The sequence below is a fragment of the Fomitiporia mediterranea genome (genome assembly GCF_000271605.1).
Source record: "Fomitiporia mediterranea MF3/22 unplaced genomic scaffold FOMMEscaffold_8, whole genome shotgun sequence".
Classification (NCBI taxonomy): Eukaryota; Fungi; Basidiomycota; class Agaricomycetes; order Hymenochaetales; family Hymenochaetaceae; genus Fomitiporia; species Fomitiporia mediterranea.
In genome coordinates this window covers 124,461-149,893 of record NW_006760393.1, presented here as the reverse complement: position 1 = coordinate 149,893, position 25,433 = coordinate 124,461, and the positions used below count along the sequence as shown (strand labels likewise).

General features: G+C 45.9%; 9 protein-coding genes across 9 annotated transcripts; 6 read left to right on the top strand and 3 right to left on the bottom strand.

Annotated features, from left to right (window-relative positions):
- Window positions 1-81: 81 nt before the first annotated feature.
- FOMMEDRAFT_157823 (uncharacterized protein) lies at window positions 82-899 on the bottom strand (the record flags this gene model as incomplete). The annotated part of the gene is made up of 4 exons (XM_007267937.1): window positions 82-134; window positions 215-338; window positions 416-482; window positions 553-899. The coding sequence occupies 4 exons, from the start codon at window positions 897-899 to the stop codon at window positions 82-84; spliced, it is 591 nt and encodes a 196-aa protein (XP_007267999.1).
- Window positions 900-4,055: 3,156 nt separating this feature from the next.
- On the bottom strand, window positions 4,056-4,733 carry FOMMEDRAFT_90289 (uncharacterized protein; the record flags this gene model as incomplete). Its single annotated transcript, XM_007267936.1, has 1 exon — window positions 4,056-4,733. The coding sequence occupies one exon, from the start codon at window positions 4,731-4,733 to the stop codon at window positions 4,056-4,058; it is 678 nt and encodes a 225-aa protein (XP_007267998.1).
- Window positions 4,734-5,316: 583 nt separating this feature from the next.
- Window positions 5,317-8,108, top strand: FOMMEDRAFT_147487 (glycoside hydrolase family 43 protein; the record flags this gene model as incomplete). Its single annotated transcript, XM_007267935.1, has 16 exons — window positions 5,317-5,579; window positions 5,632-5,707; window positions 5,823-5,918; window positions 5,984-5,997; window positions 6,051-6,061; window positions 6,115-6,172; window positions 6,236-6,424; window positions 6,496-6,638; window positions 6,705-6,730; window positions 6,792-7,044; window positions 7,102-7,143; window positions 7,216-7,345; window positions 7,420-7,480; window positions 7,545-7,838; window positions 7,894-7,981; window positions 8,045-8,108. 10 exons carry the CDS (start codon window positions 5,317-5,319, stop codon window positions 6,840-6,842), a joined length of 927 nt encoding a protein of 308 aa, XP_007267997.1. The 3' UTR covers window positions 6,843-7,044; window positions 7,102-7,143; window positions 7,216-7,345; window positions 7,420-7,480; window positions 7,545-7,838; window positions 7,894-7,981; window positions 8,045-8,108.
- Window positions 8,109-9,680: 1,572 nt separating this feature from the next.
- FOMMEDRAFT_187204 (uncharacterized protein) lies at window positions 9,681-11,219 on the top strand (the record flags this gene model as incomplete). The annotated part of the gene is made up of 11 exons (XM_007267934.1): window positions 9,681-9,952; window positions 10,016-10,061; window positions 10,119-10,154; window positions 10,209-10,304; window positions 10,371-10,384; window positions 10,440-10,450; window positions 10,503-10,560; window positions 10,618-10,806; window positions 10,869-11,011; window positions 11,079-11,104; window positions 11,166-11,219. The coding sequence occupies 11 exons, from the start codon at window positions 9,681-9,683 to the stop codon at window positions 11,217-11,219; spliced, it is 945 nt and encodes a 314-aa protein (XP_007267996.1).
- A 722-nt stretch (window positions 11,220-11,941) lies between these two features.
- Window positions 11,942-13,826, top strand: FOMMEDRAFT_88291 (RuvB-like helicase 1; the record flags this gene model as incomplete). Its single annotated transcript, XM_007267933.1, has 7 exons — window positions 11,942-12,124; window positions 12,187-12,406; window positions 12,458-12,699; window positions 12,769-13,074; window positions 13,139-13,299; window positions 13,358-13,498; window positions 13,658-13,826. The coding sequence occupies 7 exons, from the start codon at window positions 11,942-11,944 to the stop codon at window positions 13,824-13,826; spliced, it is 1,422 nt and encodes a 473-aa protein (XP_007267995.1).
- A 669-nt stretch (window positions 13,827-14,495) lies between these two features.
- FOMMEDRAFT_157817 (uncharacterized protein) lies at window positions 14,496-17,584 on the top strand (the record flags this gene model as incomplete). The annotated part of the gene is made up of 4 exons (XM_007267932.1): window positions 14,496-14,602; window positions 16,989-17,144; window positions 17,309-17,374; window positions 17,422-17,584. 4 exons carry the CDS (start codon window positions 14,496-14,498, stop codon window positions 17,582-17,584), a joined length of 492 nt encoding a protein of 163 aa, XP_007267994.1.
- A 537-nt stretch (window positions 17,585-18,121) lies between these two features.
- Window positions 18,122-19,745, top strand: FOMMEDRAFT_110000 (uncharacterized protein; the record flags this gene model as incomplete). The annotated part of the gene is made up of 3 exons (XM_007267931.1): window positions 18,122-18,568; window positions 18,637-18,760; window positions 18,962-19,745. The coding sequence occupies 3 exons, from the start codon at window positions 18,122-18,124 to the stop codon at window positions 19,018-19,020; spliced, it is 630 nt and encodes a 209-aa protein (XP_007267993.1). The 3' UTR covers window positions 19,021-19,745.
- Window positions 19,746-21,072: 1,327 nt separating this feature from the next.
- On the top strand, window positions 21,073-21,816 carry FOMMEDRAFT_157814 (uncharacterized protein; the record flags this gene model as incomplete). The annotated part of the gene is made up of 2 exons (XM_007267930.1): window positions 21,073-21,199; window positions 21,506-21,816. 2 exons carry the CDS (start codon window positions 21,073-21,075, stop codon window positions 21,814-21,816), a joined length of 438 nt encoding a protein of 145 aa, XP_007267992.1.
- A 174-nt stretch (window positions 21,817-21,990) lies between these two features.
- On the bottom strand, window positions 21,991-24,059 carry FOMMEDRAFT_168985 (TPR-like protein). The gene is made up of 6 exons (XM_007267929.1): window positions 24,043-24,059; window positions 23,702-23,988; window positions 22,630-23,645; window positions 22,460-22,575; window positions 22,307-22,401; window positions 21,991-22,236 (listed from the first exon to the last, which is right to left on the bottom strand). The coding sequence occupies exons 2-6, from the start codon at window positions 23,877-23,879 to the stop codon at window positions 22,031-22,033; spliced, it is 1,611 nt and encodes a 536-aa protein (XP_007267991.1). The 5' UTR covers window positions 23,880-23,988; window positions 24,043-24,059; the 3' UTR covers window positions 21,991-22,030.
- Window positions 24,060-25,433: the final 1,374 nt, after the last annotated feature.

Here is a 25,433-nt window from a genome sequence, read left to right as displayed (position 1 = left end):
TGACTGGTAAGTTCCCATTCTTTTGATTCATTCTTTCAATTTAAAACAGGAGGTCAAAGTCAAACAGCTGGGCGAGGAAAATCATGACTTTTTCTTTGCCTCTCTTCGTTTCCTCTCCGCTATCACACAAGTTACTGCATTTTTTCAAGGGAAAAACAAAACAAATATGAAGTCAGGTTTAGTTGAGAGACATAAGTAGATAACTCTTCCTCACCTACTAGGTAATCCAAAATGTCCTCGCAGCCTGGTGCGAGTCGAATGAATGGCATATGGGCATTCTTGAAATACCGGCGGCCAGTGTATGATGCGATCGGCACATCCTCGTCTTTGGAGTATAGCTGTTAGTGCCAAAAGATACAATTAGAAACGAAGAGATACCTATGGAGCAATACAAAACTGAATTTCGATCACTCACCTTCAATGAAAAGTCTCGAGCTTTCCAAACATATTGTCTTCCATTGTTGGCTGTAAACGTACGATTGCTTCACAAATAAGATCATAAAGATGTAGTCTCGAGCAACACTCTGTGATTCCAGAATAACCTATACTTACAATCGTGGGGAATCTTGACCACCCCATGTTCGAGGGAAGAAATACTTCGTCAAAACGAACCTGTCATCGGTATCTTCCGCGAGCTGGCACTTGGAATATATTCTGACTCGTCCCTTTGGACCCTTTCCAAACCACTTTCTCTCCCAGTCGGCGAATGGGATGTACTGCTGTGACTGAGCATCCCACCGCGAAAATGTCGTCACACGAGCCTTCTTGAAACCTTCCAATGGAGTCGAAAGTTGATAATGCAGTCCAAGAGAATCGCACTCAATCACCGTATTGCGTAGACTATTGGAAGTAAACCTGAGACGTGCATACTCTGTGGGGAGCGATGGAGACTGACCCATGGCTACGTAGCCATGTCACATGAACTTTTACTAGGCGAAAGAAACTGCGATCAACTTGTTTGCGCTGGAATCTAAAGATCGACACCTCATTGTGAGAGGGTCGGAGGACCGGAACCGAGGATTTGGTTACATAATAGGAGGTGAAGTTCTCATCGTACGTAAGCAATACTTGGTATTCCTAATCGGGCCTGCTCTACGTCTGTCGAGTTTCTGCGAAATTACTTGAATACTTCTGCACGTCCGGACCGCAGAAGGTCATGGCTTCTGAGGTCTGCTGCCATTGTAAATCCACTCATATGACCTGCTGCTCATGTACATCATAGTAATTCAGCAACGACTTTATCCGTGGTGTCGATATTCTTGCCTTGAAGCTGCCTGCCTCACATTCTCAACGAATGATATTTGGGTGGGCTATATACATCCAAAATATCCGCTAAAATATATTAATGGTGAATTATTTCATATTCATGGGCTGAGTACAAATTAAAATGAACTGAAGTTAGTTGTGCTTCTTTCCCAGATCAGCCTGCCAGCTTCTTCATGGCTGACCTTCCAAGCACTACGAACAGCAAGCAAGTAATGTAAAGAAGCTAGCCTGCGAGTCCACTCATCCTGTAGCCATCACATGCAGATATACACTCCGCGCGAAGCAACGCGTCACCCCAGGACACACGATATAGACTTTAAGAAGTTAGATAGCATTTAGTACAGTATTTACATCAATATCTACACTACACAAACAAGCCGATCCACATAGAAATTGCTCTAATAAATTCCAATATGCCGAGGAAAGACAAATGCAGCACGATAACTCGCAAAAAAAATTCTCAACAATTCTCAACACGCGGAGCAAGCGGCGTACGTTCCTCAACAGCAGTCCGCGTCTGCTCCCTCTTCCCAAAAACTTTCCTCGGACGTGTATCAACGAAGAACTTCACCTCCTCTAGCTCTGCATCGTTAATCTCCGGTACCAACATGTCCCCTTTTCGTACAGCTTGCTCCTCTTCGTCCTCCTCTAGAACGCCTTGCAAAACATTCTGCGTCCGAGAACGAGATGGCAGTAAACCTGAAAGCGTCACATCTCCCTCACTCTCCTCACCAATAACACTACGATCCATATTATCAAACCCTTTCTGTATCGAAACTAGCAATTTCGAAATCGGCGTCGCGGCAACTTGATACCTGTGCGCCGCGGTGGCTGTAGCTTGCCGTAGAGGTGCAGGTGTGACGAACTCAAAGTTCGGTAGTCGATATGGAGGAGATGGCGGGAGGGGAATGTCGCCGGCTGCAAGCTGATCGGATTCTGGTGATTCTGACCGGACCGCTGCCTTGCCTTTGTTAATAGCGAGAGGCTTTACGCCCGCGTATTTCCCTTGGTTCCCGTCCTTTCGTTTGGGTGGTGGTGTGGTCGGTGGCTTGGCCTTCGGGGTCTGTACGTCCTCTGTAATGACTGCTTCGTTCAATGATTCGGAGGTCTCTGAGACGACGCCCTGTTGGACACTGCTACGCAAGTCGGTGTCAATTGGCGCATCACTATCTTTGGATGAAATGTCCTGAGCAGGCTCTTGCTCCGTGGTTAACAATTCACATGGTGGAGCACTCTGCGGTTCGCTCGCGGAATGATTCTCAGAAATATCCTGCGCAACATGTTCTTCCGGGGTTGCTGGCTTCGGCCTCGATGTTCCCTCGTTCGGCGCATCTGCAAATGGCGGCTCTTCATTACTTTCTGTCGGCTTGTGTGCCTGGTATTGTCCCCCAGATTCCGGTTGAACAAGCAACTCCAGATTCTCGGCTCTACGCTTCCTTTTGTCCTGTTTACTCCGCCCACTCTTCGACTCTTTTACACTCTTTGTTGGTCGAGTCTCCTCTTTGTCCTTCTTAGACCTCCTTTGAGGCTCTTCATTTTGTATCGGATTAGCCGAATGCGAGCTGGGGTGGCTGTGTTGCCTTTCTTCCTTTAGTCTCTTTGAAGGCCGTTCTGCTTTTAAGTGATCTGCTCTAGGTTCCAACTTCGTATGGGTTCTCTTTTCTGCCTGCGATACAGGTCTTGGTACGTCCCCGTTCGCTCGCGAAGGAGGACGGGTGTGTGCTTGTCTATCAGCAGTTTCGTTTGTATCAGCTCTTGAAGTTGGTTGAGGACGAAACTCTCCCCCAGCCCTGCTTGCAGGTCGGACCTGAGGCTCTCTGACTGGTTCAGGATCTGCGGTCTTTGGTGCATTGTTATCCATCCTAGAGGTTGGGTGCGGGCGGAACTCTCTGTCTGTCCTACTCGCAGGCCGGGACCGAACCTCCTTCTTCTTTTCTTCGCCCGTTTTAATACTTGCCGAAGAAATGAGTTGGGATGGAGGACGAGACCAAGAATGACCAGTTGCATTTGTAGTCGTTGATGTGGAGGATGACGCGGACGACGCGAGACGTGCCTTTTCCCCTTCTCGTTCCTTCACGCTCTCCTCCAAATTGTTCTGCTGCTTCGTCTCCGAAGCTGAAAAATCAGGCTCAGGAGCAGGTTTGGGAACTCGCCGGGGACCGGTCTTGACGTGTTCCGTCCCCGACGAATCAACAACCTGAGCCTTTGATACGGGTTGCGCAACATCAAGTACAGGTGATGGTTCTGGAGGAGTCGGCGCCCTTTCAGGACGCTGTGCACCACTATTAGAAAGCGAGTGGCTCTTAGACAAGTCCATCGTGTTTTGTGTGGTTGCCTTCAAAGCCTGCCGCGAGAGCAGTGTGCGACGAGTAGGAAATGAAGGTGCTGCGGCCATTGCTTGGCACACAGATGGAGGCGGACGAATTGGGCCTGAAGAAGGTATACGCTGGGGTGGGGGTGGCATCGAGTTGCTCTCTTTTGCAGGAGCGGCGACCGATGGTTTCGTGCTTTTCATCACCTTCTCAGCTCGCTCAGTTGGGACGAAACTTGAGCTAGAGCCTTTTGCATGGCCCTGGGTGGAAGAATGAGAACGTGTCATGATGTCCCCTGCTTTCGAGGTTGGAGGTAAGGTGGGCGCAGAGGTTGAGGATGAGAGGAGTAGTGGCTTGCGCTGGCCCGCGGGTGCAGCTTTGATGTTAAGATACTTTTTCATCGTTGGCGTTAGAGGAGCAATAAACCTTTTGGCAAGTCAGTAATCGTACAGGTCAAAGAGATAATACAGAACAATCTCACGAATCTAATCTGGAAGGAAAGAGAATCTTGTAGGCCTCAAAGGCCTTCCGGCTACTCTTGCGAACGTCGGCGCTGGCGTCTCTAGCAGTAGCTCGCATGACGGCCTCAATGTCCTCTGCTCTATTCGGTGTCTCGAGGTCCGGTGGGTTGTAGCAGTTGAGGCAAGCCACAACGAGGTCTGTTGCGGTTAGACGAAGATTAACCGACTTGTCCGAAACGGCATGCCGGAGAAGAGGAAAAATTATAGGAGACTGGACATTCTCGACAATTGCCAATAAGCATGCTTTGGCTCTTGCGATGAATACCTTGTTGGATCGAGAGGCAAGAGAGAGGAGGGTTGGTACGAAAAGAGGGATGAGAGCTTCAAAGGGCCGTCGGAGGTGAGTCGCAAGCGTAGTGAGCACATCCGTGGCACAGCCCGATAGCCTCGAACGCTCCGAGTTAAGAGAGTTGATGATGGGCCGTGCGAAGGATTTGAATGCTGTTATGAGCTGTGATGGAAAATCTGCAGCAGAGCCAACTGCCAAGGCGTTAAGACGGAGAAGGGCATTGGATATCTTGTTCCAGCTGTCCTCAGTTTCGGTGAGTTCAAGACCGGCGCGGACTTCGCCGAGCTCATAGTCAAGTATAGCTCGGGATGAGCAAGAAATCACTGAAGGAATTTTAGGGGCCATTTCGGTGAGATGGATGGCCAGGAGAGGGTCAAAGTATGAGCCAAGGAGGAGGCAGAGCCGCGAAAGACGCACGCGAATCGATCAACAAAATCAACTGAGACGCGTCATGTGATACGTGAGTTTCTATTCTTGGCTCCGTGGCCATCGAGTCCACGACAGCCTTTGCTAGTACCCTGATATACGAGGAGGTACTCACGATGTTTTATATGAAAGTGATAATTTTATTATTAATTTTCTGTGAGAGAGAGTGCATATGGTACGAGATGACGTAATCCGACTTAAATCTGCACCTGTCGCAGTCACGTCGATCGCTGCCAAGAAATTGGAATGACACCGGATTATTTTTTAGGCGAGGAAAATTAGGCATATTGCATCGGCACACCCTTCGGAACCGAATTTATTCCCGGTACGTCATCATGTTCCTCCGCTAATATATGTACTCTCCTAATTTATATCACATGCCATGTTGCCACAAGGAAACCAGTTTGCTGGCATATTCGTATTATGACGCGGAATTCTCCCCCTGAGTGTATAAATATACTCCAGATACACCTTCATGCAACATCAGCTTTTGACCTATATCATGCAGTGGCTCTTCTTCCTCGCTTTTCTCGCCTACGCTGGTGTTTCTTCTGCATACCCAAATCCAGGGCTTGTCACCGGAGACATCAACCCCGTGCATGACCCGACACTATGCAGAGACAATACTGGGAAATACTTTTTGTTCTCAACAGCAACAGGAATTGAAATCCGCACTTCGACAGACAGGATAGCGTGGACCCTTGAGGGCGTTGTTTTCCCGAATGGTGCAAGTTGGACCGATGAGTATACCGGGACATCGAACGGGTATATTTTAGTCTTCGCACTTCATCGGTTGACGTTGTTGATTTATCTGCAGCGACTTATGGGCTCCTGACTGTACATACCTCAACGGACAATTCTATGTGAAGACTGTTTCACTTGCTTACTCTCGGGTCATGCGTTGACGTCAGTTATTCAGCTGTACTATGCTGCTTCAACATTCGGCTCGCAGAAAGCGTGTCCAATTTTTCATTAATGCATGCACGCCCTAACATCTCGCAATTGCAGTCTGGGATATTCCTTGCTACATCTACCACGGGTCTTCCCGGTTCCTTTGTTAATCACGGCCTTATAACGTCGACGGCACCGGGCGACTCATACAACGTAAGATATAATATCCGAAAACCTCGGGGTTATAGTTAATTGACAACGTCGTTTCTTGCTTACAGGCTATTGATCCGAAGTGAGTGTTCTCTCGATTCCCGATAGACTATTATTAACAATCGACTTTGTCAGCTTGATTATAGGTAAATAAATGTGCCGTCCTCTACTAATTGTCTAATTTCTTGCCGTTATGAAGACGGTGACCAGTGGTACTTATCATTGGGCAGCTTTTGGACTGGAATCAAGGGCACAGAGTGAGTAGTTAATTAACACTCCCCGGGAGTACAATTGTACTTTGTTGCTTAATGTATACATAGATTGGTACCACAGGACGGAACAGTTACTGGTTCACTTGATTCGCTTGCTGCACGCTCTGGTGGTACGACTGCCATTGAAGCCTCTGTAATCTACAAGAATGGTGACTTCTACTACCTGTTCACATCTTGGGACCAATGCTGCCAGGGTACGAATAGCACATACAACATTCGCGTGGGTCGCTCTACAAGGTACGAAAAAAAAAGGATCATGTGTATTTCGTTAGTGACTTGGCTGAACTAACATTTCGTAATTCGTTTAGTCTGAGGAGTGGCTATGTTGATGCGAATGGGGTTCCACTAACGTCTGGTGGTGGCACCCTTGTGCTTGAAACCCATGATGCAATTGTTGGCCCAGGCGGACAGGACCTTTTGACGGACGTTGACGGACCTATTCTCGTTTATCGTACGTGGATCTCATTACTCCAGTCTCCCAGAAAGTGATGCGTTACTCATTATATCATCCTCGCAGATTACTACACAGCAGCTGGACCGCTGGTAAGTGGCTGCGATGATTAATTCTAAGTATTTGTCTGATTATGAAACTGCGTGTTTCTAGCTTGGAATCAACCGTCTTGATTTCTCGAGTGGATGGCCCGTTGTCGCCTAATCGAAGCTAGCAGACTAATAATTTGACTTGCTTCCGCGGTTATATGAAACGGTTGATAGGGATTTGTTACTAGGGGCTGTCTGATGTACAAAATGCATACATATGAAATGGTAACATTACTGGCACTGAGATTAAGCTCTGACCGGGTACCGCGTGTGCTTTTACTCATCACCACCGCTGGTATGAATAGCATGCTCCCGTTCTTTGGCGCCAAAAAACTGGTCAGTATGAAAGATGCAAACAAGAAAGCTGGCCTTACTCTTTGCCTCTCTTCGTTTCCTCTCTGCTATTACGCAAGTTACTGCATTATTCAGGCGAGAAAAACGTATGCTTAGATTTGTCTGAAAGCTAAGAGTAGAGAATGTCTCCTTACCTACTAGATAATCCAGAATGTCCTCGCAGCCTGGTGCAAGTCGGATAAATGGTTTGTGGCCCTTCTTAAAATACCGGCGGCCAGTGTATGATGCTATCGGTACATCTTCTTCCCCGGGGTATAACTTCAAATACAAATACGCGGAATTAGATCCAATGATCTCCTCCTCCTCCCCCCCTAACAGCTTTAATTACTCGCCTTCAAAGAAAATTCACGAGCTTTCCATACGTATTGCCTCCCATTCTCGGCTGTAAACGTACGATTGCTTCATGAATGTGAAGAAGTATCTAAGAGTGATACCATACAATCCTGGAACTGCTCATACTTACAATCGAGTGAAACCTAAACCACCCCATGTACGCTGGAAGAAGTCCTTCGTCAAGACAAACCCGTCATCATCATCAGCTTGTGTGGTATCATCCGTCGATTGATGCTTTGAATACATCTTAACCCGTCCTTTTCCAACGAGCTTCCTTTCCCATTCGGCGAAAGGAACGTTCTGCTGTGACTGCGGGTCCCACCTCGAAAATTTCGTCACGCGAGCGTTCTTAATACCGTCTAATTCAGTCGAAAGCTCGTAGTGCAGACCGAGAGAGTCGCATTCAATCATCGTGTTGCGTAGGCTATTGGTAGTAAACCTGAGGCGTGCATACTCTGAGGGGATCGATGGAGACTGACCCATTGCCGCGCTTGTTGCACATGAGCCATGCCGCACGACCTTTTATTGAGTGAAAAGAAACTGCGATCAACTGGTTGTCGTCGAAATCTAGAGATTGACAGACTTAGTGAATAACCGTAATACAGAATGCCAAGCGGAGGATCAGGTTACATAATACTTATAGGAGGTGAATTTGCCAAGGGCGCAGCATGTATAGGCCTTCCCAACGAGGCCTCCTTTATGCCTTGTCGAGTTTGTACGAACTATAGAAAGCACGCGTCACAGGCTACAAGGTTGTTGTATGGGACAATGAGTGAAGAGCCTCTTCCACTCTTATAGTATATACTAACTGATAGAGAGACAGGTCATAGGTGATCTGACTGACATATGCATACACGTTAAACAAGATCATTATTGGTCTGAAACAGAGCTTTGGTATTGCGCACACCTACGCAGCATCACCACTGGTCTCAATGCAGTGTCTTCGTTCTTCGGAGCCATAAAGTTACTCAGCGTCAAACAATCTATCATCAGGGAAAGTATGCCTTACTTTTTTGATTCTTTTCGTTTCCTCTCTGCTATCACGCAAGTTACTGTATGGTCCGAGCATGAAATTATGCACTTAGGTTGGGCTGTACAGTTAGTAAAGACTTGCTTCGTGCCTTCTAGGTGATCTAGAATATCTTCGCAGCCTGGAGCGAGGCGAATGAATGGCTTGTACCCTTTCTTGTAATACCGGCAGCCAGTGTATGATTCTATTGGCACATCTTCGTATTTGGGATATAGCTTTTAAATCCGATTAGCAAAGTTGGAATCAAAAGCACTTTCACATAACAATGTAGAAATAAAATATCCTTTGCTCTCACCTTCAATGAAAATTCACGCGCTTTCCAGACGGATTGCTTTCCATCGTCGGTTGTAAACGTACGATTGCTTCACAAGCGAGAAGATATAGCTTCGAGTGGTTCCTTGCACGACCGAGTGCATCATACTTACAATAGCGAGACGACTGCATTGCCCACCAGCATACTCTGGGGGGGTCGATGGAGACTGACCCTTTGCTGCGCTTGCTGTACGGGAAAGATGTCTGTGAGTATTTATCGAGTGAGAGGGGAGCTGCGGACAACAAAGTATCTGCTTCGAAGACACCAAAGTGTATTGACTGTCTGTAGAAAATACTAGAAGTTAGGACAAGTAGAATGAGGAACTACATGACAAACGCAATGACATAATAAGGGTGGAATTAGGTTGAGTACGTAAACAATGATCGACGCCCTTAATCAAGTCTAAGCGACGTCATACATCAAGTTCTTCTCATCGTTCAACATTGCGGACCGTACTGTAAGGGTCTGCTGGTAAAGGCTTCAGAGGTCTGCTGCCACTAGTCGTAGTACTGTCCATCTGTAAAGACGTTTGGTTATCACTCAAGCATGCCACAGTAATCCAACCAACAACATTATCCACAACATTGATGTTTCGTGTCTTTAACAGTTTACTCGACTCAATGACAAAGGACCTGAAGGCCGCCGAGAAATTATGATTGCAAGACAGATCATAGCCGAGGCAAAGTACTTATTCAAGAGAAGGAATACTGCCTCGGCATATCCTTCGGAATGTCCTTTGTTCCTGGCGCATCATCACGCTCCTCCGTTTGTACATGTCATCTCCTAGACTACATCCTATGCTGTGCTGCGGCAAGGAGAGTAGTGTCAGAATATGAGTATCATGATATTGATAACTCTTCCGGTGAGGGTATAACATCCAGTTCCGATGAGCCTCTATACGTCTCCAGCGCCTGACCCACATTATGCAGTGTCTTTCAACGCTCTCCGTCCTCGCCTTTCTCGCAGTCGCCACTGTTTCCTCTGCATACCCCAATCCAGAATATGTCACTGGGGACATAAATCCTGTGCACGACCCGACACTGTGCAAAGACAATACTGGGAAATACTTTTTGTTTGCGACAGGTACAGGACTTGAAATCCGCACTTCGACGGACAGAATAACGTGGACCCTTGAGGGTGTTGTTTTCCCGAGCGGTGCAAGTTGGACTGATGAGTATACCGGGACATCGAACGGGTATGTTCATACTTCGTACTTCATCGGTTTCCACTCATCTGACGTTGTTGGGCTTTGCCGTAGCGTGTTGTGGGCTCCTGACTGTACATACCTCAACGGACAATTCTATGTGAAGACCGTTTCGCTTGCTTACTCTCCGGTCATTTCGTTGATGTCAATTATCCAGCTGTACTATGCTGCTTCAACATTCGGCTCGCAGAAAGTGTGTTCGATTTTTCACTTATGTTTGCACTGTTCTAACATCTTGCAATTGCAGTCTGGAATATTCCTTGCTACGTCTACCACGGGTCTTCCTGGTTCTTTTGTCAATCAAGGCCTTATAATATCAACAGCGCCGGGCGACTCATACAACGTAAGATATGTTGTCCGAAAACTTCAGAGTGATGGTTGATTGATAGCATCGTTTCCTTGCTTACAGGCTATTGATCCAAAGTGGGTGTTTGCTTTCGATTTTTGATATACTCTTACTGATAGCCAACTTCGTTAGCTTGATTATAGGTAAATCTATGTGCGTTTTACCCTGAAACATTAATTCCTAACAGTTATGAAGATGGCAGGGAATGGTACTTATCGTTGGGTAGTTATTCGACTGGCATAAAGGGCGAAGAGTGAGTGATTAATCCGCACTTTTCGGAACACGTCTGTATGGCTCAACGGATACTCAGGGTGGTGCCACTGGATGGACATGTAACTGGTTCACTTGATTCACTTGCTGCACGGTCTGGCGGTACAACTGCAATTGAAGCCTCCGTAATCTTCAAATACGGTGACTTCTACTACCTGTTCACGTCCTGGGACCAATGCTGCGAGGGCACGAATAGCACATATAACATCCACGTTGGACGCTCTACAAGGTACGCGAAAAAAGCTCGTACCTGTCCTGTTAGTTACCCGACAGGGCTGATATATCGATTAGCTTGAGGGGTGGCTATGTGGACGCGAATGGGGTTCCACTTATATCCGGTGGCGGCACACTTGTGCTTGAAACCCATGATGGGATCACTGGTCCGGGCGGACAAGACCTTTTGGTGGACGATGATGGACCTATCCTCGTTTATCGTATGTGGATCTCGTTACCACTGTCTACCAGAAAACGATGCGTTATTCACCGTACTTACCCTTGCAGACTATTATACGGATGCCGGTAGACTGGTAAGTGGATACCGTGTTTAATCCTATGCATTTATCTGATTATGAAATCATGTGTTTCTAGCTTGGGATCAACCGTCTTGATTTCTCGAGTGGATGGCCTGTCGTCGTCGAATGATCCTATTAAGAATTTCTGATAATTCTATGCAGTCGGAATGATTTAAATCCGCAAGCAATTCGTTCATTGTTTCATGGAATACATTACTCTACAGGAAATGTCGTTTTATTGCATGGACACTTTATTGAACAAAAGATATTTGTGATTACATGCTTTGCTGGGAACATGCATTCCGTGGCAACGTACTTTACACAGTAGTCAATGAACATACACGGTGATGATAGTCCGAATCCTCAATCAGGTCAGGAATAGCATAGAAGGAGAAACGGGGCCCAGTTGTACCATGTACAGCCATGCCCAGAGTACGAACATACAAGCTAATCAACATTGGGTCCCCAGCTCCCTCTCTCCAATATTCATAATGTAGGCTGTACTAGAACCAGCTGATGGACTGTAGACGTACCCATTATTAGTAATTACTGTACATCCAACACAAACATTATTATAAGTTATAACTATACATTCGAGACACTCTGTACCACGGTTATACAATCTATATTTTCGACCTTTCGGTTCTTTTCATTAGTGTAAACAGAATTCAAAGTATTGAGTAGATAATGGAAGACTCACAATGACCACTGGCATATTCTTTCTTGTGCTTACCATATATGGTAGGTCATGTCCTCAGTAACGCGACGCGTTTGTGTTGAATTGAATGTTCATCGTTGGCGTCCACTACTGGTACTAGAGTAAAGACATCATAAAAGCAGCCGACAATGACAATGAAAGCAACAACGTCGACCGCAAATACGACAGCTCACAATGCTCTCCCGTCTGTTTCGTCCTCGTCGGCACGTGCATCACGCATAGCAAGCCATTCGCACATCAAAGGACTTGGGCTTACCAACGACGGTACGGCGGCTGGAGATGCTGCTGGTTTCATAGGCCAAACAAACGCACGAGAGGTGAATACTCTCTATGAGGATTGCGTTTTGAATTTTTAAAAACTAATTAAATTTGTTTGAAGGCGTGCGGAGTAGTCGTTGACCTCATCAAGTCGCGCAAGTTTTCTGGTCGCGCACTTCTTCTCGCTGGCGCACCTGGTACTGGCAAGACGGCTCTTGCTCTTGCAATCTCTCATGAATTAGGCACGAAGGTGCCATTCTGTCCTATTGTTGGGTCTGAGGTCTACAGCACAGAGGTGAAGAAAACGGAGGTGTTGTCAGAGACGTTCCGTCGGGCGATAGGTGTGTAGTTTCATGTTAATTAGTGGCAGCTTATGCTGAAGATACTCAAAGGCCTGAGAATAAAGGAGACCAAGGAGATATATGAGGGTGAGGTGACTGAGTTGACGCCTGGCGAAGCAGAAAATCCTTTGAGTGGATACGGAAAAACCGTGTCGCACGTTATTGTTGGGTTAAAAACCGTGAGGGGTACGAAGCAGTTGAGAATGGACCCAAGCACCTACGAGGCGATCATGAAGGAGAAGATCGTTGTGGGAGATGTCATTTACATTGAGCATGATACTGGTTCGATAAAGGTGGGTGTGCACTTTTATTCATGTTTTCACGTAGCGAAGATCAGCTAAAATACTAACTTGTAATCGTAGCGTGTCGGCCGCTCAGACGCTTACGCCTCGTCGTATGACCTTGAGGCAGAAACATACGTTCCGCTCCCCAAAGGCGACGTGCACAAACGGAAGGAACTTGTGCAGGATGTGACCCTCGCCGATCTCGATGCGGCAAACGCCCGCCCACAAGGCGGGCAAGATATCATGAGCGTCATGGGTAGTCTCGTGCGTAGCGGTCGTACGGAGGTTACGGACAAGCTCCGACGGGAGGTCGACCGAGTCGTCAAGAGATATGTCGACCAAGGCGTTGCAGAAGTTGTTCCCGGTGTGGTGTTTATCGACGAGGTAAGCAGAATCGCATTTCGGGTTCAATCCGGCTAATTCATCAATCCGTTCTGACAACTTCCAGGTGCACATGCTCGATATCGAGTGTTTCACGTATTTGAACGCGTTATTGGAGTCTCCTATGGCACCTACCGTTGTATTAGCGACGAACCGAGGAATGGCTACAGTACGCGGGACAGATGACCTGCGCGCGCCGCACGGGATCCCCGTAGACCTTCTCGACCGGTTCGTTCCTTCCTACTCCAGCGACTCTGTTTCATGCTAAATCTTAGCACGATGACAGGTGTTTGATTGTAAAGACAGATTCGTACAATCGCGAACAGATCGCCAAGGTCCTGCAAGTACGCGCGAATGTCGAAGGGCTGAAGCTCGGGCCGAATGTTCTTGACCGGCTTTCTGCCGAGGGGGAAAAAGCATCACTTCGGTATGTCTACATATAGAGAGGCTTCCTTTCTGCCCTGTTTCATGTTCATGCGTCCCCGTCATATCACATATCGCTTGCATCTGACCGTCTCACGTTCCCGTGTTCTGTTCTGTATCTTGTCTCACTGATTCACATGTCATTGTTACCGGCTTATTACAGATACGCCTTACAACTCCTTACCCCTGCGTCGATCCTCGCCGGTATAGCAGATCGCACGCAGATCGAGGTGGACGACATTGGCGAGATGAATGAGCTGTTCCTCGATGCGAAGACAAGTGCGCGGATGATTGGACAGGACGGTGGATATGACGGTGGACGACTTGTGTAATGCAATTTCGGTTTGCGGCAACGATACACATTGAAAAGTATATCTTGATATATCGTAAACGACTGACCTGTTTGTAATTTAATCTCATGTTATCTACGAGTTCCAAGCTGACTGTCGTAGACTGACTGCCTTATAGAAAAAGCCCTGCCGTTAGGTCCGGGGTACTTATCATCTCTGTTACAAATTTGCATCCACTCGGAACATCTGGATAGATAAGTGCTGACCGCCCCCTCTTTAACCCGGAATCCATAAGCATTGTCGTTATATATTTGGAACGTTGCCGTTGATAGATATCGTCGCTCAAAGCTCCATCGCCGGTGTGCCGCCATTCTAGTACAATTGCAAATCTCAACTGTGTACAAACGTACATGCATGCGTATAGTGGCGCGCTCGTCCCCGTCCCCGTCTCCAAGGCGCTGAAACACCAACGCAGAAGCACGAGGTGTATCTCCATCTTTTTAACGTGAACCTCGTCTCATAAGCAACAGATGTACTATACGTTAGAGGCGAACTTAGGCTGAAGTGAAGCGCTCAAAAAAGGAAGTGTAGCCCGAGAAATCGTAAATTATGAACAAAACTCAATCAACTTCGCGCCTTTGTACTGTTTCTTGATCGACAAACAAACAAACAAACAAGGGGCGGACTATGTATGTACGTCAGAAGGTTGGCATGCCTACGACTGCGCACCCTACTTCGAAGGGCTTCGCGATGTCCTTGAAGATGTTAATGCCATCTTTGGACCATGATCTGGTGGTTGTAGAATGGGTATATCATCCGTGAAGCGTTTCATGTCTCCTTCGATCGCGGAATGTATTCAAGATAGTACTTCCTTACTTCCTTGCCCTTTTGTGCCTTCGAGGTTCTCCTAGTCCGATCTGATTCGGATTGTAATTGTTCCCCACATCTTCTTTACCATCCGTTGATTTATTGACTGGTACCCGAACTTCTGGGGCTGCTCGCAGATCTCTGCACATTCTGCGTTTGGCTGCAGTACTAATACGTTTAAGAAGTAGGACATCATAGAGACTCATGGAAGGCAAGAAGAAGCAAGGGAACCTTCCGAACAAAATTGTGCATCAAAGTCTGGTATAATTTTGTAAAAACCAGTAGTTATCTTCAACTCTGGAGGACTCGGTGATTGTACCTTTCTGGGGAAGTAACGTCTGGAAACCTCAGAGGTTGCGTTTAAAAGAGCAAGCACAGGTTGCAAGTGCCTTACAGTTTCTCTTCTTCTCATCTTCGATGCAAGCACTAGCGATTGATTGGACGTACAAGTGAAAAAAGTTGATCATTTGCTCAGAGGCTCTTCCTGAGTTCTCACGATTATACATTTATCAACGTAGTTTATACTCAAGGATCATACTAGTGTATTCCTATGCTAGTAAATACTCAAATACATATATGTATGCTTTACCTTACAACCCACTTTTCATTGACGAGACCTACCAGATTGACCTGTCAAACTCAGGAACACACATTGTAGGTCCACACCGATTTATTTAACCTCCCGTTGTTTGTCTGTTGCTTTGTCTATATGACAGACAGCATGATTTTACGTTTTATCGTTTCAGGGTCGAGTAGACAAACGGATGGCCGGGATCAGGGTTACTCAAAGTAATATCACGCAGTGGGATAATATATCGTCAACGGCTCGAGCGTACTGCGGAAGCAGACCGAGTACCTTACCTTACCGTCTCTAACCGTCGATTTATTATCTCTTCCCCACTAGTAATCGTAGGTAAATATCAGCCCTGAAAACACTCGTCGACATCATAGCAGAACATAGCATGGTGTATGTTCCTTACAAACCAGACATCCCAATGTACACAGATTCCAAGCAAAGACAAGACAAGACTAATAAATGTAAAAAAATCCCATTCCCCAAATATTCCAAGTAAGAAAAACCTCTCGGCATCCTCCGATTCCTAGTCTTGACAACAAACTAACGAGTAAACTTGCGCGTCGATACAGAACGTTTACTTTGGCCATGCCAATCCAATCAAAATTTACGAGCTAACCGACTGACCGAATAAGCTCGTTACCCGTTAGCCGATCGCATTTAGCATTTAGCATTTGACGTGCAAGGTATGCCAGGAGTGTTAGACTCAGAGATACGGATGAGATATGCCTAAAGGCTCATATGCATACATGAATAGAAATGTGTGGTGTGTACTAGCTGCCATACACTAAAAAAGACGCTCTAGATTGTCTAGACGAACAATAAAATTTGTGTGATTAAGTCATATTACTTATACAAGATTACACTCTATTAATGTTAATATTAATGAAACGTTTATAACGCAAAAAGTCTGATACACAAATTTGTTTCGTTTAGCACCAACAGCATCCACACAGCTAACGTATTCATAAAGCATTTTAGCAGCAATCATATGTATAGTGTAAGTACTATGAACTCAGATTCAATCTAAAAAGAATTCATTTTCCTTCTTCGAAAGGTTTCTACATTGCTTTTTTAGTGTATGCGTCATTTGAACTCCATCTAATAATGCTATACAGAGTGATTTAGAACGACTTGCTTTCTATGTTCCATGTTTTTCCAGTTTCACTTACTGTCATCCTATCCTATGAATAGCGTCTTATCTTCGGCGTCGGAGCGTCGGAATTGAGCTGATACCGCGATCGGGTCGCACCTCTTTCCAAGTCCAGTCCAATATATCTCGATGCTATGCTATTTATTTTAAGGGAACCGTGAAAAAGAAGTACCGAATGCCGGGTTGATAAAGATTGATGAAGAAAGGGTCTTTTTGTGAATTCTTTCTTTCTTGGCACGTTAACTGAAAGAGTAGAATAAATGTATGATAGTGTAGAAGCAACCCCAGCGACATAACGGACGAAGAGCCAGTTGAGTTGTCTTGCCTAGGGGATGCCAAGTTTGAATGTAACCAGCCGAGTTCCCGGTTCCTTGGATTGGAATGATGATTCAGATGAAGCAGGTCTAGGAATCCAGAATGGATTGAATTCCATTGATTTTGTGTGAGTAAGCTAAGTAGTTGTCCAGGCTTGCTGTTTGAGTCTATCAGAGGTCATCGAGTCTATGTATATAAACTGTACGAGCCTAGGCTGACATGAAACGAAGAATGGCGGGTGCAGAGCGGACGAACAGGCGTTCAGCCGAACGATAGGCATGCATCCCTACTAAAGCCCTCTTACTTGCCGCTCGGCATTCCCGAGTCCGTCAAACCGCACATCCACCAAGGGTCTTCGTTCTCCGCTTAAGTTAGCACGCGACGAAGATGGATTACGACAACCCCGCAACGGAACGCCACCTCTAGTCAAGACATTCGTCATCTTCCGAGAGTTCGCTAACGCCTGGGTTGCATTGAATTGGTTTTTTTGAAATTAGGGAATTAGGGAATGGGGAAGAAGTAAAAGGCAAAAACGTGAATTAGGTTTAGACTCGATCACACACACTTTCCTCATGCCTGTGCTCTTTGGTGTGCATTTTACATGTACACGTACAGATTTTTATGGGCGCGTGGTGCCGACGGAACCGAGATAGGCCGGAAAGCCCGGCAGTCGCAATGGAGGTGTGTTGTGGGCGTTGAAAGGTAAAGGAAAATTGACGACAACAAAGAGAGGCAAGTTGGCAACGTGGGATCGACGCATTCGCGATGCGACGCGGACGACAGGGTTGCGGGCGGTTCTTGGGACCGACCTACCGACGCCCTTGGATTGAGTGGCCGTCACCCAAAAACGCGGCGTTTCAAGTGCAGGCGTTCCATGATGGCGGCAAGTGAATACTATTGCGATCGGCTTGCAATATCGATAAAACATGAATTAGGACATGACAATAATAATAATAAAAACGAAACAGGTTGCAGGAGTATTATTTGATATAGATAGTGAGTGTAAGAGTAATGAGCGAAGTGGACTGGAGAGATGACGACAAGACCGGAGATAAAACTGGCAGGGTTCTCGCGGGAGATGCCGGATCTGCCCACTTAGCGACGGAGAGATCTGCCCTGTTTCATACCATATATGGTAGTACTGTTACGTTAGCAGCCAATATTCTATTTTCCGTATTCTATTTTACATGGCATGGCTATAGCTGCTCCTGCTTATAAGAGCATGGACAAGCGCGCTATGCTCCTCCTCCACATCCAATAGACCCCCCGCACTTGCTTTCCCTCTCCGACCATCTCGCGTCTCGTCTGCTCTACCCTCCACTAATCTCTCCTCTCTGGGCGTACAGCGACCGCCTCACCTTCTGACGAACACTAGTACTCCCTACAGACGACCACCGCATCCTCCACGCGACAAGACTCACTTGAAAAATGACTACAATGGGTATCCCTTTCCTCCTCGAGGACCGTACTGGTGACGTCCTCAATACTGAATACGACGAGCTCTACGACCGCATGTTCTTCGGCGTCACTTCTGCTCCTTCTCCCTCTGCCATCGTCTCCCCCACCTCTCCTTCCCGTCCCTCTTCCCGAAGTGTAACCATCAAGATATTCGAACTCGGCTCTCGCACAAGCTCTGCTAGAGGTGGCCTCAACTTCGGGAGGGACCCTGTCGTGATTCTTGACTTTGCCACTGCACCATCTTCTGCTGCGCATGGAGGGTTTGATGTACTGGGCACGATACTCTTCGTCCGACAGAGCGTCAGCATGCCGATGGAGAAATGGATCAGGAAGAAGGGTGCTGGGACGTGTTTTGCATGCTCCGATGGAGAGACCTATATCTGGACGTATCGCGCGAATAATGAGACGGAGTGGACAGTGAGTTTGTTCCGTCCTTTTTTTTTCCTTCCAAATTTATCCATTGACGTGTACCCCTTACCATGCAGTGTACGACATCAACGGGATACGTCGTCGCGGAATACAATCTCCGCACGCCTTACGAACCCAAGTATGCCAGTTCTTCAGGGAACGTGTTCAGTGTGTATGAATCGTATGGACACATCGCTACTGGTACGTTTCAGCCCCCCACTCTCTCATTCGTGTCATCTTCCAAGTCCACCTCGTGCCTTCATCCCTTTCTTCCCATCCCTTTGTTGTGCTTTCATCTCTTTCGTCAGCCCCCTGATTATTAACTTTTCCTCCTCCCTTTGTCCCATTCAAAAATTTTCGATGAATGTGCTGATCTCATCCTTTTGTGCCACGTGTATCCAGAACTCCTCGCGTCGCTGACAATCGTACGGTACATGCAACGGTGTAATGTCCTTGCGTAGACTCGATCTTTACCCCACGAGGGTAAATTCATGATGTTTACGACTTGCTTTACGTCCGACACTTGACGCCTGCCGATCGGGATCGGGATCGGGGTCGGGACCGTACGTACAGACCAACTTGCGGTCACCTTCCTCCACGATGCGCGTGTACATGTTTGTCGCTAGTCGTGTCGTGGGGGGACTCCGCTCACAGCGGTGTTGGCTGTGATCACGATCGCTTATACGCTGGCTAGCGTTGTATATGCATCAGTTCTAGGCGTACGTCTTAAAAGACCCGAAAGTGGTGCCATCTGGTTCGCCCGTACATACATACCGCCCGCCCATTGTGTCTCGGCAGGGCCGTCTGTACTTCGTCCCCACGCGCGCCTTTGTATCATCCTGTACCTCTGCGCACCGCTCAACTTGGTATACTCAAAATTCAAGATCTCGGATATATATCCGCACGTACATTTTGTCCTGTCTCCTCTCTCCTCTGTTTTGATTTATTGTGTATTATTCTTTTTTCTTTCTTTCTTTCGATCTTCGTCCATCTCCATGCCTTCATCGTTCGTCATTTCTCATTCGCGTTTGTGATCATTTTGTTTATTGCATGTGGACTATTGTGCATAACTATTCCCCTTTGTTAATACCTCGTACATCATATCATCATATCATCGTATCTCTCCGTGTTTGTCATCATCTCTGTCCTGTTTGTTTAATTCCTCTCTCTCAGCGTCTCTCGTCTCATCCCACTCCGATTAATTCATACCTCATCATACCTTAGTCCAACAAGTACCCTTACTCCTAATGTTAATCGTAACCCACAACTTAATTGATAATGAAACACGGTCCCACGATTTTGTCTTTACCTCTGTTTCTTTAATCCATAGTGTTCTGTTTCATACAGTATTGTAGTACTGTTTCGAGTTAGTTGTGAATATATGATACATATACATAAGGTTTTGTATGTAATTTATATTAATTCAACTTGTTTCGTCTTCCCTGCTTTAGATTGACTCACTAGTAGTAACTTCAAGTAAAACAGCTGTGGTACAGAATGAATTCTAGACCTTTTTAGTACTACATATTCTATATCCACGTTAACAGCCTCGGTCTCAGCATCTAAGGCATGATGTACTTTAACTACACCATAGAAGCAGAGCTTGGAAGGACGTCTCGGACACAGTACGAAACGAACAAACGAACAAACAGATAGCCATCATTCTTTCCCTTGGTTTGAGATAATTACTACTTTCTTTTTACAGTGAAGCAATGTAAAGCCACAATACTTTGGCAAATGATGAATTTGCCTTGTTGCTGCACATCCAATCTCCGCGAAAGTCTGTAGCCACGTTAACGGCATCGGTACCTATGGCATAACATACCTACTTAACAACCCAGAAGAAGCAGGGGTGAGGAAGGACATCTCGGACACGAAACCATCGAACGTATAGCTACAGTATCGGGTCGCCACCTACTAGACCTTTTAATTTTAATTTTAATTTCAATTTTGTTTTACAAGTATTGATAGCACATTTGGACTTAAGACTCCTTGAAGTTCTTCGCTGTGTGTCGAAGTGGTAAGTCGGAAGGACATCTCGGACACACAAACGAACGAGCGGGTTGCATGGCATGCCGTCATTAATATTGACCGAGAGACAAACAAACGGACAGCAATAGCTGTAGCATCGGGTAGTCACCTACAATGTCAAGTTCTACAAATGAGTATGTTGTACATAACTCGCGTACGCTCGGACCTGGACTTCTTTCGCCCTGCGTCGGCTCGCTCGGAGAGTACGTGTGAGACAATTTTCATAAATACTGCGGCATGCCGTCATCGATGTATTCCGACCATCCCGTCAGGTCGTCACTGAGTCAAGACGTCATGCGCAATGAATCATGTTAATGCCTCGGGTAAGTATACTAGTCATAGGATAGGATTTCTACCGGCGGCTAACTTAGCGTGCCCCCTCCCCTCCTCGGACGACGTAAAGTGCGTACGAGCGCATCGGAAGGAGACCTAGGGACCTAGGGTCTCCAATCCAATCAAACACAGTAAATGTCAGTCCTGGAATGGCTGCTTATGGGCTGTGCATATGGGAGAGTGCGCCGGTATTCCTGCCTGGGCTTACGGCGGAGAAGGACGGTCTTTCCATTAGGGTCTCCGAGTCTGCGTCCGAGTCGGATACCCGAAATAAAGGTAAAGGGGGGGCTAGAGACATGGTCAGGGGGTCCGTCGGAGTGATGGGAAGAAGGCTACGGATAGGAGGATTGATTGAATATATGCTTTAAAATAATATTAAGAACGAAGTGATTCATTGAATACAGGAAACACGACATTCAAATGTTTACTGGACCAGCGAAAAGGGGAAGGATCTTAACAACTCACTTTCTGTCAACACTGTCATCTTGCCTCGAAGGCTCGCAAATATTTACTTCTTGGATGCCCTGCACACCTATATCAAGTAAAACATACACCATTAATGCATGAAACCCACATCCACAGACGTTGACTATAATAAGTCGCTAGTCATTGCTGGTCGGCACTTTCCATACCCCCACATAAAAGCAGCATTCCAGGTCTTTGGCGCAGTTAGTACGGGTGAATTTGTCAAGTTCATTGTCGTTAAATACTTTGCGACCCTATCGCCTAGTATACTCACTTCGGCATCTTTGAGTACCGTGGATTGGCCGCGAACTAGGACTATGCAATTGAAGCCGCCAGCACTGGACTCTGGAATATGCGTTTATCAGTTTAGCATCGTCGGAACATTCGTATCGTCCTCTGCTCACCTACTCACCTCTGTGGTTAGGTGAATACGTACATACCCCAGCAAATTCAAGTCAGTAAAATAAGGCTTGAAAGGTCAACCACATACTGTATTCCACCAGAATTCCATGCTATGAGTGAGTCTTCACTGCCGCACTGACTTCACCTCAAACCGAAAAGACGAAGCAAAGTAAAGCAAAATGTATTAATAAAAATACACCCCCTACCCTTCTACACTCTATACCTCTAATGCCTCTAATATCAATGTCTCCCTCCACTACTAAAATGGAACGAGAAGGGCATCCCACCACCCTGTTGGAACTGGAACCCTCCATGCTTCCCGCCACCGAACCCACCTGGCCCACCTTGGAAGAATTGTGCGAAGGGATGCCCGCCTTGCTGGAAGGGTGAACCTTGGTTGGATGTGTCGTTCGGGTCGTCGCCGTTGTCGAATCGTGTGCGGAGCTCTGTTGGTCGGTACAAGTGTGAAAATGGGGTCAAATATATGAACGATGAACGCTGAAAGAGAGGGCTGACCTGGATTGGATAATACCTCGTACGCTTCGTTCACTGCAGCCATTTTATCCTCGCTCCCACCTTTGTCAGGATGGGCTGTTTTTGCTGCTTTCCTGCTGCAAATTTCACATCAGTAAAAAAGATGAGGAAAAGAGGTGAAGAAACGAAGCGTACTAGGCTTTCTTTATTGTTCGCTCATCGGCATCGCGAGGGACTCCTAGTACCTTGTAATAATCCTTCTGACGCGATTGCTTGAGAAGACGTTGGGCCTTTTGTAGACGTTTCATGATCTAAAAGAACAGTCAACAATGATATAGCTGATGCGGCAAATGCAAAAGACGAACATCCTGGTTCGACCTTCCGCTGAGCTCAAACGCCTTCTCAAACGTCCGTACAGCCTCCTCCCATTTCTCATTTACCATCATCATCTCCGCACGTCCAACGAGCCCGTCTATATCCTCTGCATTCCCTTCAAATCGGAGAAGCTCCTCACACCACCACTCCGAACGCTTTGGCTGTTCGAGTCTCACATATGCCACACAAAGTGCACGAACCACGTCTTTTCTTCGTTCACTTGTTCGGAGGGGCGTAATATTTGACGGTACTTCTACCTTCGCGACTTCAGCGTCGAACTGCGCTGCAAACCCACTACCAGGCGGAGTCTCCTTTGCATTGCTTCCGAATAAATGTGTGACGAGGCCGCGCCAATCATTTGCCTCCCGTAACGCGTTCAACTTCTCAAAGTCCTTATCGAACTTTTTCAGTTTCTTATGCATCTTTGCGCATTTAGCACTATCCGGGTCGAAGTGTAAACACTGCTTAAGCGCGCTGGCCGCCTGTGGAGAAGGAGGAAGAAGGAAGTACGCGAGCTGCGCGACGCGTAAGAAGAGTGCGCTAGACGCAGGTCGGAGATGCGTTAGCCGTACGAGATCGCCAACTGCCTGTTGAACATCACTTGATGATAACGCGCAGTCTGCTCGTAGTTCGCGGAGGTCGCCTGAATGTGAAGCGATACGGAGAGCTTCAGTTGCGGCGGCGACACATTCTTGATAATTCCCCGAGCGTTTACTTTGTGTGGCCTTTTTCTCTGCTGCCTCGCCTTCTGTTACTTCGAACATGAGGTCACCTGCACTTGCGTCATTCTTCACCCGTGAAGAGTACCGTTTCAACGCGTCTCGTGCGGCGGACCACGATCCTTCTTGAGCATGGATACGTCCTTGCATGAGCAGGGCCTTGTCGAAACTCCCTCCCGTCAACTCGAGGACCTTGTCAAAATCTGCAAGAGCATTTGGGTGACGACTAAGCGAGTAATACGCCGTTGCACGTTTGTAATAGAGAATGTAGTCCGTCGGTGATTGCTCTACTCAAAGTCGTTCAATAAATCGACCTTCGGAAAACTGAGTCTAGGAAACGCACCAATAGCTTCTGAATAAGCCTTAACAGCATCGTTGAACTGCCCCGAAGTCAGATACGCGTTCGCCTTGTTGATGAGCGGCTGGAGCTCGGGTGCGAGATGTTGCTGCTCTGCCTGTGCCTGCGCAGCAGCGACAAGCGATAGCACAAGGAACGTTAGGCACGATGGTAAAAGCTTCATGTTTCACAAGGTTGCTGTCTATGAGTGACGGGGTGGCATCCAGGGTGAAGGCGGGAGTGAGCTGAGCTGCTAAGGTGACACGTATGCAGACTACGTGTAAGGTTCGGAACTGGATACCAAAGGCGTTAGACAAACCTTGACAGTGGTGCACACAGGTACTAACCTGCCTGAGAGGGACGCTCTGCTGCGTCGTCTTGCGTAAAGAGTGATGGTGATGTTGCACAGACAAAAGTTGGAATACAAGTACGTTATTTATTTAGTTTACTACAACGCATGTAACTTTATGTACAGTGTACTTGATGACGTGATGATACACTTAGTCATCAACTCTCAGAGCAAAGACTTTTAACCTCAATGAAATTGAATGAATATGCAATGTACTTGGCTTGATAAGATGATGGTTGGAAGAATGAAGGCAATTTGATGCACAATGAAACAAAGATACATAGAGTTTGCTGAGTTTAGACTATTCTACAGTATAAGTCAATGTAGCTGCTTTAGCATGCTAAAAGCACCTGAGGGACATACTGTAAGGGGCCTAATTAGAGGGTGTACAAGACCCTTGTAGTCCCTCTAATTAGGTACCTTTTAAGCTTTTCTCCCTAACTGTACTTAATACTAGACTTAAATAGTAAAAAAAATTCCAAGTCAAAATAAAATAAAATAAAATAAGTATGCTGAGTGCCCTATATGGCAACTGTGCCCTCCCTACCTGCCACACCTTGAGCTCACTGTCTTATACAGTGAGCACACACTTTCCTCTGTATCTTACTCAATTCTTAACCAAATTTCTTTATTATTCCTTTAAAATTAATGTAAATTTAGTTAGAACTCATTCATAACACAAATACAATGTTAAATGTATCAATTACTTGTGTATTTGTATACTATTTGATAATAAAAAATACAACAGATTATGATACTCTAAACTCTTAATACTGTAATAATAGTAGAGCTTATATATCTACAGTATATCCAAGAATTGAGTCTGTGTAATGTATACAAAGGAAGTTACACTATACTTTATATACATAATTTTGTAGTCTCATATCTATGTAACCACAGAAGTTATTAATATAAGAGTGGCTTTTTTAAATAGGTGTAGATTAGTATTAAATTATTATAAGATATGAGAGGTTTAAAATGAGGAGGTAAATTGTTATTAAGAGTATAGTACAAATATTAGAGTCTATATATCTTTACTATATGTTAGTTGTTTTATGTAATACTAGGACGTATTGGAAGGTATCAGACAGTAGTATAATTTCACAAAGTTATAAGGTTGTAGCTCTTGTATTTGTTAAGATATCACATGTACAAGTTTACTACAACTCTACTTTCTTTAGACATACATTTCAAGTACTTGTATTTCTAGTTCTACAACACTCTACCCCATGACTAAGTATTTATTATAATTATACTACCATATTCAGTATTTGGATAAAGTTTTATTGAGATTACTTGAGTACTTACTAAGTTTTCAAGATATTTCTTATATATTAATTTATAGAAGTATGTTCAGACTTTGAAACTTTATAGAAATACTATTTTCAA